The 12598-nt window shown below is 44.2% G+C and overlaps 1 protein-coding gene across 1 annotated transcript in view; it reads left to right on the plus strand.

Moving 5' to 3' along the window:
• Window positions 1–405: 405 nt before the first annotated feature.
• The window catches only part of LOC308085914 (leucine-rich repeat and fibronectin type III domain-containing protein 1-like protein), a gene marked incomplete at both ends in the record, with an annotated part of 66098 nt that continues 53905 nt past the window's right edge, over window positions 406–12598 (plus strand). Inside the window, 3 exons of the mRNA XM_080429230.1 lie at window positions 406–585; window positions 5276–5476; window positions 8320–8486. Of these exons, the coding sequence (XP_080285356.1) occupies window positions 406–585; window positions 5276–5476; window positions 8320–8486 (548 nt within the window). The remainder of the gene's footprint in view (window positions 586–5275; window positions 5477–8319; window positions 8487–12598) is intronic.

Raw genomic sequence — 12598 nt, forward strand, 5'->3', positions numbered from 1 at the left:
TATTATAGCGCCACCAGGAGGCCACAATAACGTACTTGACCTAGCGGAGACCTGTGCTCCGAGGAGCACTTTTTCTAGTTTTTCTCTTTTTTTGCGTGCAACACACCATGACAAAGTAGAAATGAGGCTTAACTCCTCACTCCCAGCTGCTACTACGATCTATCTATCTATCTATCTATCTATCTATCTATCTATCTATCTATCTATCTATCTATCTATCTATCTATCTATCTATCTATCTAACCTAACTCTTTCTTTCTCATTCTCCTCTCTGCCAGGAGTGCAACAGCCATGGATCTCCTCTGCCCTCTCCTCTCGCCTCCCCTCCTCCCCCTGTTCCTCCTACTCCTGCTCTCCGCCCTGCCCTCGCCCTCCTCGGCCACGACGGCCCCCTCCGCCATCCCCATGTTGTGTCCGAAGCGCTGCACGTGTCAGAACCTGCTGCCCTCCTACACGGTGCTGTGCGCCAAGACGGGCCTCCTGTTCGTGCCGCCCAACATCGACCGCCAGACCGCCGAGTTGCGTCTCATGGACAACTTCATCACCACGCTGAGGCACCGGGACTTCGCCAACATGTCCAGTCTGGTGAGGAGGCCACTGGTGGCCCGACACTTTACCTTTCTTTTTTTTTACGGCATTGGCGCTCTATTCACCTGTTTCCTAGGCTGTGTGTTTTCCACTTCCTGTCGGATTTCATTGGATATCATTAGTCATCTGACCAGTTTCATTGGATTTCATTGGATCAAATCGACAGGAAGTGGAAAACACACAGGAAGTGGAAAGCCTAGGAAACAGGTGAATAGGGGCTGAGCCGTCTAGACCAGTGGTGCTCAACCTGTGGGCCGGGGCCCAGTGGTGGCCCGTGAGGAGGATATTGCGAGTGGGCCCCCAAATAACTGGCAAAACACGTAATATAACATTCATAGATTTTTGAAAAATAGCTGGTTAGAGTGAGCGCCCTGAGATTGGGAGGTCAGGGTTCGATCCCCGGCCAGGTCATATCAAAGACTATGAAAATGGGACCCAATGCCTCCCTACTGCATGATAGTTTTATACAACTAGATTCTGACAAGTCCCGGAAAAGACGTGCTGTGATTGGCCAGTAGTCACTTTGAGTGGCAGTTGGGGCAAACGCTCGCCTCAAAACATGATTTACGATTCTGTGCCTATCGGTACATAACTCGGACGGTGCTGAGTCGGCTGAAGCGAACTTCACAACGTTCGGCGCGGCAACTCGCTCGCTTTAGCACCTCCATCGCGGTCCAAAACTATACTTTATCTGCAAAAAGAAATAGTGTGCGGTCATCAGAAAAAGAGTGCCTGCAACAGGATTCAATCACGGGGAGCTGGGGTCAGCAGTCCAATGTTCAGCGAGGCACGCCACCAGACCAGGTAAAAAAAAAAAAGGGTTTTGGGCTGTATTAGAATGTGACAACGCCCCCACCGTCCCCTCTGGGAGCGGAGTCCTTTTTTTCTCGTTTTTGCATTCAGCCAATCGCAAGACTGGCAGGGCTGGGCTTAGTAGAATCTAGTTACCATTAAATAATACGCCTCCCTGCTTGGTACTCAGCATCAAGGGTTGGTTTAGGGGTAAGCCCCTGCGACATACTAGCGTCATGTCCAGGGGATGTACTTGTACATCAAGCTGCCTCACGCTACAGAAAACAGGAGATAGGCTCCTGCCCTGTGGGCCACATGACATGGCGAGACTTACTTTATAAAAAATAACTTATGTTTCATTAAAACCTTTCTTTAAAACCTCAACGTTTTCATTGTGATACTGATAAATAGGAAAGTACTACGTTAATACTACCATTGATTCAAGATCACTGCCTAATTTCATGTGCATGCTGCCAGTGGGCTAAGGAAGTAAATCAAATATTATTCAAATAGGTTTTATAATTGCTTTAATATTTAACTTTTAAAACGTATGTTATACTGGAAGTCAATGGATTGGGCCGGAGCTTTGACCAAATATGGATGTATGGATGTCTGATGACATAGACTGGCCAGCCACATGAAATCCAAGATACACATGCAAGCCACACCGTTATCAGACAACACCTTGTCCACACTTTGATTCAACTGCTTTAATGTTTAAAAGGTACACAAAGCACCAATTGAGATATGACACCTTGTGATTGGCTGAGGTACGCTGAGGGACCGCTCACTTTGGCTCACTCAACATCCTGCCTACTGTATGTGCATGGTTTTACAACAAAAGCATGACATTTTAAATCACTTGAAAACAAGGCAGGTGCACCAACAGCGAGGCCTTGAGGCTCGTGAGGCATGGCCAGAGCAAGCCAACAGGCGTGCAAGTGCCCAGGCGTGCAAGTGCCCACATGGAGCAGCCAATGGCCTCACGCGTCAACGAGCATGCCGTCCGAGTCAGCAAGCCATGGTGGATGGAATAGGTTATCACGTGAACCAAACACCACGTTTCTCGTGGGGTTTTGCTTGGGAATCGCCTAGACGCGATTCTGTGTGTCAGCATGAACTTAATCTCTCAAGACAGATTCTGCTAACAGCAAAAACAGAGGAGGAAGAAAATATATATGTTTTCCTTTTTTTTATCTGAATGGGCTCCCAGATTGGCATGAACTTAACCGTACAGGAGCTGTCCATGCTGACAGTAACACCTACGAAGCACACCTGCAATTAATGTTGCTATACCTTCAGCTCGGTTTACCTGTCAAAATGTCTGCTCCGAAAACGGTCTTTAGTGCTTAACAAGACAGGAGGTACAATTCAAGTCCATGGAGCCTGAACCCCCCCCCCCCCCCCCCCCCCACACACACACACACACACATATTTTTTTTTAAATATTAGGAACATGCTGACATACAGTAGGCCTATAGCACTGTTGTACAGTATAGCTGACCATGTGAAATACGATGTATTGCTTACGACAAATACTACTGTTATTTCCTGTAAGTGGATGTGTGTGTGTGTGTGTGTGTGTGTGTGTGTGTGTGTGTGTGTGTGTGTGTGTGTGTGTGTGTGTGTGTGTGTGTGTGTGTGTGTGTGTGTGTGTGTGGGTCGGTGGGTGGGTGGGCGGGGGGGGGGGGTCCATTGCACGTTTAGCTTTGTGTGCATTAAATATGCCACCAACACTGACAAGGTTAAAGGTTCACTTCCCTGTGTGGATCACTGAGTAAAAGCAATAGGGACATGCAGGGCAGGTCTGTGAACTCATTTTAAAGGTGCTGTGATATAGCTTTGTTAAAATAAGTGTTAAATAGCTCTATATATAATCATTGAGTTACAGGGGTTCAGTTACAGGGATCTCTCCAGCTCTTTAGTAAACAGCTAAATACATTTACAGTTCAGGATACCAATTTCATCCAATCAGGAGAGAGAACTCATACAGGGATACAGGATAAACAGGTGAAATTGAAGTGATGAAACAAACAAACAAATGAGCAGACAAAATTGGAACTGGAACACAAGCTGGTAAATTATCTTTGTGCCGTTCTCTCTCCTGATTGGATGACATTTGGCCTGTTTTCTGTTTATTAAAGAGCTGGAGAGATGGGGAGACTCCTGCTATTGAACAAACACTATAGCGGTGGTTCTCAAAGTGGGGTCCGGGGACCCCCAGGGGTCCTTGAGGAGGTTCCAGGGGGTCCCAAGATAAATAATGGATAGCTATATATGGAATTTGGTTCCATTTGTACACTCTCAGAGTTATGGTGGTCTGTGGTCTAACGCAGGGGCATTTTTGTCTCCGCCAGAGGTGGAGAGTATGTTTTCGTTCCCGTCCCGCTGTGTGTCCCCCCCCCCCTAGCCAAGCTAACATTGGTCAAGCTTCACGTGACACGTGACAATATGTTGTCACCAATGCTTTTGATTGGCTAGCGAGACGCATGACGAAATAAAATCCTATAAATAGGTGTGTCACTTCAAAAAAACACTTATGTTTTTTGAAGTGAGGTAACATTGGTCAAGCTAACGGGATCAAGCTAACATTGGTCAAGTGACACGTGACAATATGTAATATAAATAGGTAAGACAGGATTAATCAGGAACAGTACTGGCGGAGACCTGTGCTCCGAGGAGCACATTCTCTAGTTTTAAAATGTTTTTACCACCACAAATCTTGTATGGGGTCCCTGACAAAAAAAAATATACCATCACAAAGATGGAGAAAGATTTGAGTAAAGAATTTTTAAAGTTGAGGGAGGCTGAGCTCACATGAAACACATTCTTAATGTGGAGGCCAAAGTGTCATCTTTGTGATATTTTCGGGGGTCCGCGGCCAAATACACATCAATTTGGGGTTCCTTGACATGAAAAAGTTTGAGAACCACTGCTCTAAAGCAATGGCTATCACAATATAGAGCTATATACAAAATGAATCAAATAAAAACGTTTTGTTTTGCAAAGCACTGTAGTGGGTGACCTTGTGCCCTGACTGTGCAGGATGAGCACAAGACAAAACAAACAAGCCCTCCACAGACATGACAAAACAAATAAACAGCTCATTTTGTATTCAACTGTCTGTTCACCTTTGGTCCGCAGAAAGGTTAGACAGATTGCTAGTTGGCTACAATAACACAATTAAACATTTATCATTCCAGAAAGTCTCCCATTTGAGTTTATCGAGGGACACATGAGAGATGATCCAGTCCGACAAAGTTTGGAATAAGGCAGCATGATGAAACAGTGATGTTGTTTCAAGTTGAAAGACACCACGACACGGCTAGTGTCGTTATATTTGATTGTGCATTTTCTATGTGTTTCCTTTAAAAAAATGTTAACTAGGGCGGAACATATTGAATCGCTGTCATTAAATTTTTATGCAAACCACACATAACTCTCAACTTTTACAGTGGGGCAACTGGCAGATTGTATAGAAATGTGGGCGGGACATACAATTCACTTCTTCTTTCTTTTTTCCACCCAGGAACATAAATAAAAAATATCATCACAGCCAACTAAACAACACATTTTGAAGGGGAACAGATACTGCATTTAGCACAAGTTAAAGTACAAGATATAAAGTGATAATCATTGATTTTTATTGTATTTATTTATTCGTTTATTTTGACGGGACACTGCATATTAATGAACAATACAATCAATGTAATGTAAATACAGCGGATTTAGCAAAGATGCTAATTAACATCCGCAGTCCCCACAAAAAAGCAGACATAGAGTACATTACATTACATTTCACATGGAAAGCAAAGCATGAATACAAAAACAGAGGTACAAAACAGGTTAAAAAATTAATAGATTTCACAGGGTACTTGTTTGTCCCTCCTCCCAGATCCACCTCACCCTGAGCAGAAACACCATCAGTCAGATCCGGCCGTACGCCTTCGCTGACCTCCAGGACCTCCACGCCCTCCACCTGGACGCCAACCGCCTGACCTTCCTGGACGACTCACACTTCCAGGGCCTGCTCAACCTCCGGCACCTCATACTGGCCAACAACCAGCTCCACAGTATAACAGAGGGAGCCTTTGAGGTACTTTATTACTGCTACTAGTATTATAACTCATTGTTGAGTGATTGAATAATTTATTAGTCAGAAATGTAAACAGAACAGCTACGTATTCAATTCATCAACATAGCATAACAAATTAACACAAGAATACATGTCATCAACAAACACGAAACACTGTAATGTAGAAAGGAAGTGAATGACACCTCCTTTCTATGGGAATATGCATTTACCTCCCCTTGTGGTTTCCTGATAGATGTGTTTCAGGCCAATTTGGAAAGAAAGCAGTGATTTACATCTTTTAATGGATGGCGTCAGGGCATATTCCACATGTGGCAGAGTACTAGAATGAGAATATGTCCATACTGGCCAACAAACCAGCTCCACAGTATTCCAGGAGGATATTAAAATAGATTGTCATTCAGCACTTAGATTCAGACGTTATAAAATAAAATACAGTATGAGTGTATCTTTTTTTAGAACTGAGTTGAGGCATGCTTTGTTAAACTCCACATGGTATCAAACCACTCCCCTCTATTTCTATTTATCTCTTTATCCCTCCCTCTCTCTGTCTATATATACCCCATAATTATAAAGTATAGGATCCTCAACCAGATTATCAGATTATTAGTATTGTATTGTAGTGGAGCTTCCGAGCCTAGGTTTTTCCACATGTACGTATGTAGTTGGTACCTAACCAGTGCATCTAAGTGACAAAAAAGTAAATCCGTATCCAGATCTTCTGGCTTTGAGACAGCATACAGCAAATCTTTACTTGTGACACTTCCACTCAAAACGTTATTATGATGTGATTGATATGATATGATTATTGTGTGTGTGTGTGTGTGTGTCTGTGTGTATGTGTGTATGTGTGTGTGTGTGTGTGTGTGTGTGTGTGTGTGTGTGTGTGTGTGTGTGTGTGTGTGTGTGTGTGTGTGTGTGTGTGTGTGTGTGTGTGTGTGTGTGTGTGTGTGTGTGTCCTCTAAAACTCCATGCATGGCATCATAAAACAGAACCACCTCCGTCTATGAAGACATAAAGTGGAAAGTGAAGCTCATACTAGGAGTGTACAAGGAGAATACCAAAAAAGCAACAACACACACTAGGAATAAAGAATCAGAGAGTAGCAGCAGTATCTGTTGGTTCTAGCTCTCAAGGGCTTGAAGGTGCTGTGTGCAAGGTTCTTACTGGCTATGAACATGTTTCCGTGCCGGTGTCCTTGGCATTGTCGCCATTGTGTAACACTTGAGGCTGCCTCTGACCGCAGACAGGCAGTCATGGGGGATGGGTAAATATTGGACAGCTAGGACAAACCGGTAATAAAGTGTTTCCTGTTGATATTTCACCTTGAAGGATGTCTCACATTAGTGGAGGAAGGGTCTCTATCTTGCCTGTCATACAGTGAGCCCTCTTTAAGGAGCCATGCCTTCTCTACTGTATGTCCTAGATAACCAACCAGTGCTTGATGTGTTTCTGTGAGCATTTAATCAATTTGGACAGAATTCAGTTTGAAGACCTTCCACTGTTTTTGTTTTGGTTCTGGGTGGAGCTTGCTGTCTATAGACCAATGGGCAGGATTACATTGTCAGATATTTGGAGCCAGAGTTTACCAGAAAAGTCAATATCTGAAATGCTTTTTTTTGTAATTGTACAGTGTACAGCTCTGGAGGCATCTTCCTTCAGTGCATTTATTGAGAAAGAGGCATACCAGTGATTTATTGTGTAAACAGATTTAGACAAGGATATGTTTTTCTTGTTTCTTGACTTTAGTTTTCTGTAAGTCAATGCTGAAAGCCTGTTCATGACAATACACAAAAACCTTAGAATGTATTTTTATAATCAATTTTTTTATATATACATTTTTATCCCACGATTTTTGTAACCCATTTTTCACTCAGTGCCAATTGCCTAAACTGTAATCCTGGGCGCTACTCTCCCTCTGCCAGCCTGGGGAGAGCCCCGAACTGAGCTCATGCTTCCTTCAATACATGAGGAGTGAGCAGGCCGCTACTTATGAACTGACAGGGAAATTGCAAATCTTTGAATATATATATATATGTTTTTAGAGCAAACATTTTAAACTCAAATCTTTGCTTGTGTTTGTCCCTGGAACAACATATTTTGAGATGGGGGGGTCCACGGCCAAATACATATCATTTTGGGGGTCCTTGACATGAAAACGTTTGAGAACCACTAATATACCAACATATGTTTTTCATAAAACTGTTAGGATTTATAAGGCATTTGTAGAATCGGCTTCAGGTATCTTAATGGGTTAAAGAAGTCCCCATAGCTTAACCCCTATATACTTCATGGTACGTGAAATAGTTAAAATAGCCGATGAATGAATAATCATTAATTCGTTGTAATCGAGGCAAAAGATTTAAATAATTATTTATATTGATTTGAAGTCATAACGCCCAGCCCTATTCAAGTGTACTAAGTACTAAGGTGTTACTTAGTGACACTGAATGTCGTTCAGATTGTGAGCACTGTATGGAGGCAATTATATATAATAACGTCTGTATAGCATGAAGGAAGCTGTCCTGTCTCTAGCTTTCTTCCTCACCATTTCTCTTCCTCTTACTTTCTACTGTCACTGCAGGCCTTCATCAATTTCTAATGATTACAACAAAGCTGTCGCGCAGACTCTCTCTCTCTCTCTCTCTCTCTCTCTCTCTCTCTCTCTCTCTCTCTCTCTCTCTCTCTCTCTCTCTCTCTCTCTCTCTCTCTCTCTCTCTCTCTCTCTCTCTCTCTCTCTCTCTCCTGCCATTCAACTCAATGTACAATGTTCCCACGACATCAACAATAAACCATAATCTTTGTTTTCTCTCTCCCTGTGTGTCTCTCACTCTCTGTCGCCGTAGGACTTCTGGGAGACTTTAGAGGACTTGGACCTGAGTTATAACAACCTGGTGGACATTCCATGGAATACCATTGCCAGGCTGGCTAGTGTCAACCAGCTCAGTCTGGACCACAACCTGATAGAGAGTGTCCCAGAGGGGATCTTCTCCAACCTCCACAAGCTGGCCAGGTCAGTACCTGACACCAATAGAGTACCGAAGTCTGACGTAATTTATGTATCCTACCTGTGTCACGGTTTTGTTTCAACATCCTGAATTCCCATAGAAGTGTTTAATATCGCGGCAAATAAGAACTGTGTTCCAAAAATAAACAAATGAGCCCGGCTCTTATGGATATGAAGCATCAACTGGCGGCGAGAAAACGCTAAGGTTAATTAATTACATTTTCGCCAGAAACAGACTGTATCAAATACGAGTGACTATCGTAAACGATACAGTTTGTTTATTTTTGGACCACAATTCTTATATGCCGCGATATTAGCCACGGCTATGGGAATTCAGAATGGGGAAACAAAACCGTGACCCAGGGGATGAACGAGTGACGTCAGGACTTGTATTGTCCCGTCTTGTGATGTCACAGGCCCTGGAGTCACTGTGATGTCATAGTAATGTCATACGTCCTTGTTTGGTGTGTCTTTGGTCAGACTGCAAGATATTGTTTGGAGATGGGGGGTCCGCGGATAGTTTATTGTTGAGGTGGACTGGTTTTTACAATGTAAAACCATGATGAGTGTTAATTTAACACTCCTAGCACAGAGGATTTTGCTGTGTAAGGATGTTGGACTATATACTAAAGCACAAGATCTTATTTAGTGCCAAAGATATTGTACTGATATAAAAAACATTCTCTGATACCATATAGTTTAGAAAAACACTGACGCTGATATTTAACGTTTAATAGGATGCTGCCATCGATTTCAGTTTCACCTGCACCTTTCACCTCATAACTAGATTTTTATAGATCAAATAAATCACCTAAAATGGACTATTATCATCTCGCTTGTACACTTTTTTTTTTTTTTTTTTTTTTTCCCACAATTTTGTAACCCCATTTTTTACACCCAGTGCCAATTGTCTATGTAATCCTGGGCACTACCGTCCCTCTGCCAACCTAGGGAGGCCAGGGCAGAGCTCATGCCTCCTTCAATGCATGAGAGCCAACTGACCTTCTTGTCACCTGACAGGGGAGAGTTTCCCTGGTTGGACGTAGTGCGTGGAAGGAACACGTTATTCCAACCAGTTCCTTTCCCCTCCATCAGGCGCCCCGGCTGGCCAGGGGGAGGCAGTATAGTGACCAGGATTACTGCATGTTTTTGTGAGGGTACCTACCCTAGGGCACACGGGGAGAACATGCAAACTCCACACAGAAAGGCCCTTTCGCCAACCCCACCTAGGGTATGGGCATTGATGACGTGGATGAGAGAACACGCCCCCAGCGCCCACAGGGTCCCCTGCGGGAATCAAACCCAGGACCTTTTAGCTGTGAGGTGACAGCGCTACCGACTGTGCCACCGTGCCCCCTGCCGCTTGTACACTTAAAGCTGAATTAACTTTGCGAATTGTGTTTGTGCAGGTGACTACTGTACCATTTTACAGCCAGCTGCACATGCTGAACACCAAACAACGCTAGTGTGATTTAGAGAAATTTGGAAATTAAAGTATGAAGTTTCAACATAGGCCAGGCAGTGAACATATGGTAAAGCGAGCTCCGTCTGTCTTTATTGTAATACAAGAGGCAGCGTTTTGATGTAAGAACTCACAGCATACACCGTAAACTCCAGGGTATTTGTTTAATTAAACTTTAGCAGCGTTTGCAATAGTAACTATTTCAATGTTTCAAGCGTTTCCACACATTGTCTCGCTCGAGTCATCTGCCCAGTCAAGTGAAGGGCAGGAACATAAATACAGCAGTCAGCTCAGAGCCCGAGATGTTATACGCCTCCGGAGACAAGGGCTGATCATGCACTTTGCATCTCAAGCAAGATGCATTGTGAATTCACTGCCTTACCCTGGGCCAAAGAAGTGATTAAAACACAGCAAGCGTGCCTGTCCACAGTGGAGTGATTGATCCTCCCTCTCTGCATAGCGCATGTACCCCTACTGGCTTAGTGTACAACTCTGAAAGAGCTTTCCGCAGTACCTCCCCTCCTGCTGTCTATAGCCTCCCAGCTTTCCTACTGTCTGTCTGTCTCTCTGTCCTTCTGTCTGTCTCTCTGTCTGTCTGTCTGTTTCTATAAGTGAAAAACAGCATAGCCAGCATAACTCAAAAGAGTTACTGAGAGTTCACAACTGTGATTCCCACCCCAGTTGAGCTCGGGAGCACTCGTTTAGGTTCCCTCAACGTCCTGCGTGTTTGTTTTACAACAAATGCATGCAATGCAAATCACTTAAGAACAAGGCAGGCGCGCCGACAGTGAGGCCTCGTGAAGCGTGCCCAATTGAGCTGCCAGGCAAGCGAGTGCCCGTGCAGAGCAGCCGATGGCCTCCCATGTCGACAAGCACGCCGTCCGAGTTGGCAAGCCATGGTGGACACCAAGCGCTCCCTCCTCTGTCCCTCCGCATGTCTCAGCCAATCAGTCAGTGTTTAGAGCTCAACTGCGGTGGGAATAGTTTACGCACCTCTCTCCCAGTCATCGTACATATATGGATACTTTCTGCTGACCTTATACCAAATGTATCATTGTATTACAGTAGCCTACTGTAATTACACGATGCACTGCAAGCACTCCCCTATTAGATTATGTACAAGTTGTAGGCATGGTATGTACATTTAACTTTAGTAAATACAGCTTGCAAATCTATGCAAATAGTAATTAAGGAAGCAGGCCATGCTCAAGAGCACTTTGACAGGACATGAGCCTGTAGCAGATATTGAACCAGGTGCAGTAGGTACAATAATATACAAATGTAGGAACAGGGTGGATTTGAGCTGACAAAGACCCATAACTAGATCTTCACAGGGTTGAACCTGTATGTACGATTGCACAGCACAGGCCAGACGCAACCATGGCAGCTCTGTTAAGACTGTGCTTTTAGTTAGTCTGTACACAAGATCCACCCCAGCATCAGCAGTTATTATACACGACCGTGGTGCACTTTTGAACATAAACTCAGCCTCTCCATGTTTCTTGAATCTTGAATGTGTCTCACCCGGATGCAGCTGCCTGATGGCACTGAAACACCTCATCTGCTCCAGCAACAACCCTTGGCATCACTGGGTCAACACAATGATCAACACCTTTAGCATTATTTGTCCACATGTGGGGTGTTGTCACGTGACTGACGACGGAATTGAGAACACAGTGATGTTGCCCATAAAAAAACATCTAAACAAGTTCAACTGAAATTAAAACAAAAAAACAAGGCAGGCGCACCAAGCGCACCCTGTGAGGTGCGCCCAAGCATGGTGTCAGCTGAGTGAGTGCTTCTGCCGACTCAGCACCGTCTGATTTGGTAGGAATCAGTTATGAGCCGTCATCATCAACATGGTGCAAGAAAGTGCACCCTCCATCAGCAGCAGACGCGAAAGCTACCTGACCAAACATCGAATTACAACGACTTGGCTCCGGCAGTGTTATTGTGGCTGCCTAGAGAAGTCTTTATCCAAAAATAAGTAAGTGCTTTTCTTCTCGCATGAACACTCCTTGGCTTTCCCCCTGTTTGAGGGACCTTGAGCACATTAAACTTGCCTTTTTTCCCGAAAAAGAAAAAGCGAGTTGTCATTACTCGCTCCCCTTAGTAGTTTGTGCCATTATTGAGATAGATGGAATGCCCAGAACGGCATCAATGAGCGGGAGGCCTGCAGGCTCTGCTTGCGTTCAATCACTCTTGAGTCCACGTTTTTGGCACACAGTGAAAAATCCTCCATGTTCATATCCATTTGCACACTACCAGAGTTAATTTGACACTGTGTACGTGTGGGTTTCTCCTACAAGCAGCTTAACTACTTTGTCAACAGGTGGTGCAACATCTAAAGGCATCTTTTCCTTTTTCTATTCCCCAGCGATCTGCTGTGTTGTTGCAGCTGGGATGCTGTAATGAAGAGCCTCTGTTTCCAATTGAAGCGTCCCTTGTTGAAAAAACACACTTCAGGTTGTGTCTTATTCAGCTGTGTCACCGCTGCTGTTGAACAGACTGGCGACAAAGCAGACGGTCCCTGCATTCAATTTGTCTCCTCGCCAATTAGCGATAAAAGTCCAGCACTCAGCAGACTACCCCCCACCCCTCCTTGTCAGACCTCGACGAGAGTGAGGTCAAGCTCGCGAGGCTGGGCCAAGTAAAC

This window comes from Gymnoscopelus braueri (genome assembly GCF_963280865.1).
Source record: "Gymnoscopelus braueri genome assembly, chromosome: 5".
In the NCBI taxonomy this organism is placed as follows: domain Eukaryota; kingdom Metazoa; phylum Chordata; class Actinopteri; order Myctophiformes; family Myctophidae; genus Gymnoscopelus; species Gymnoscopelus braueri.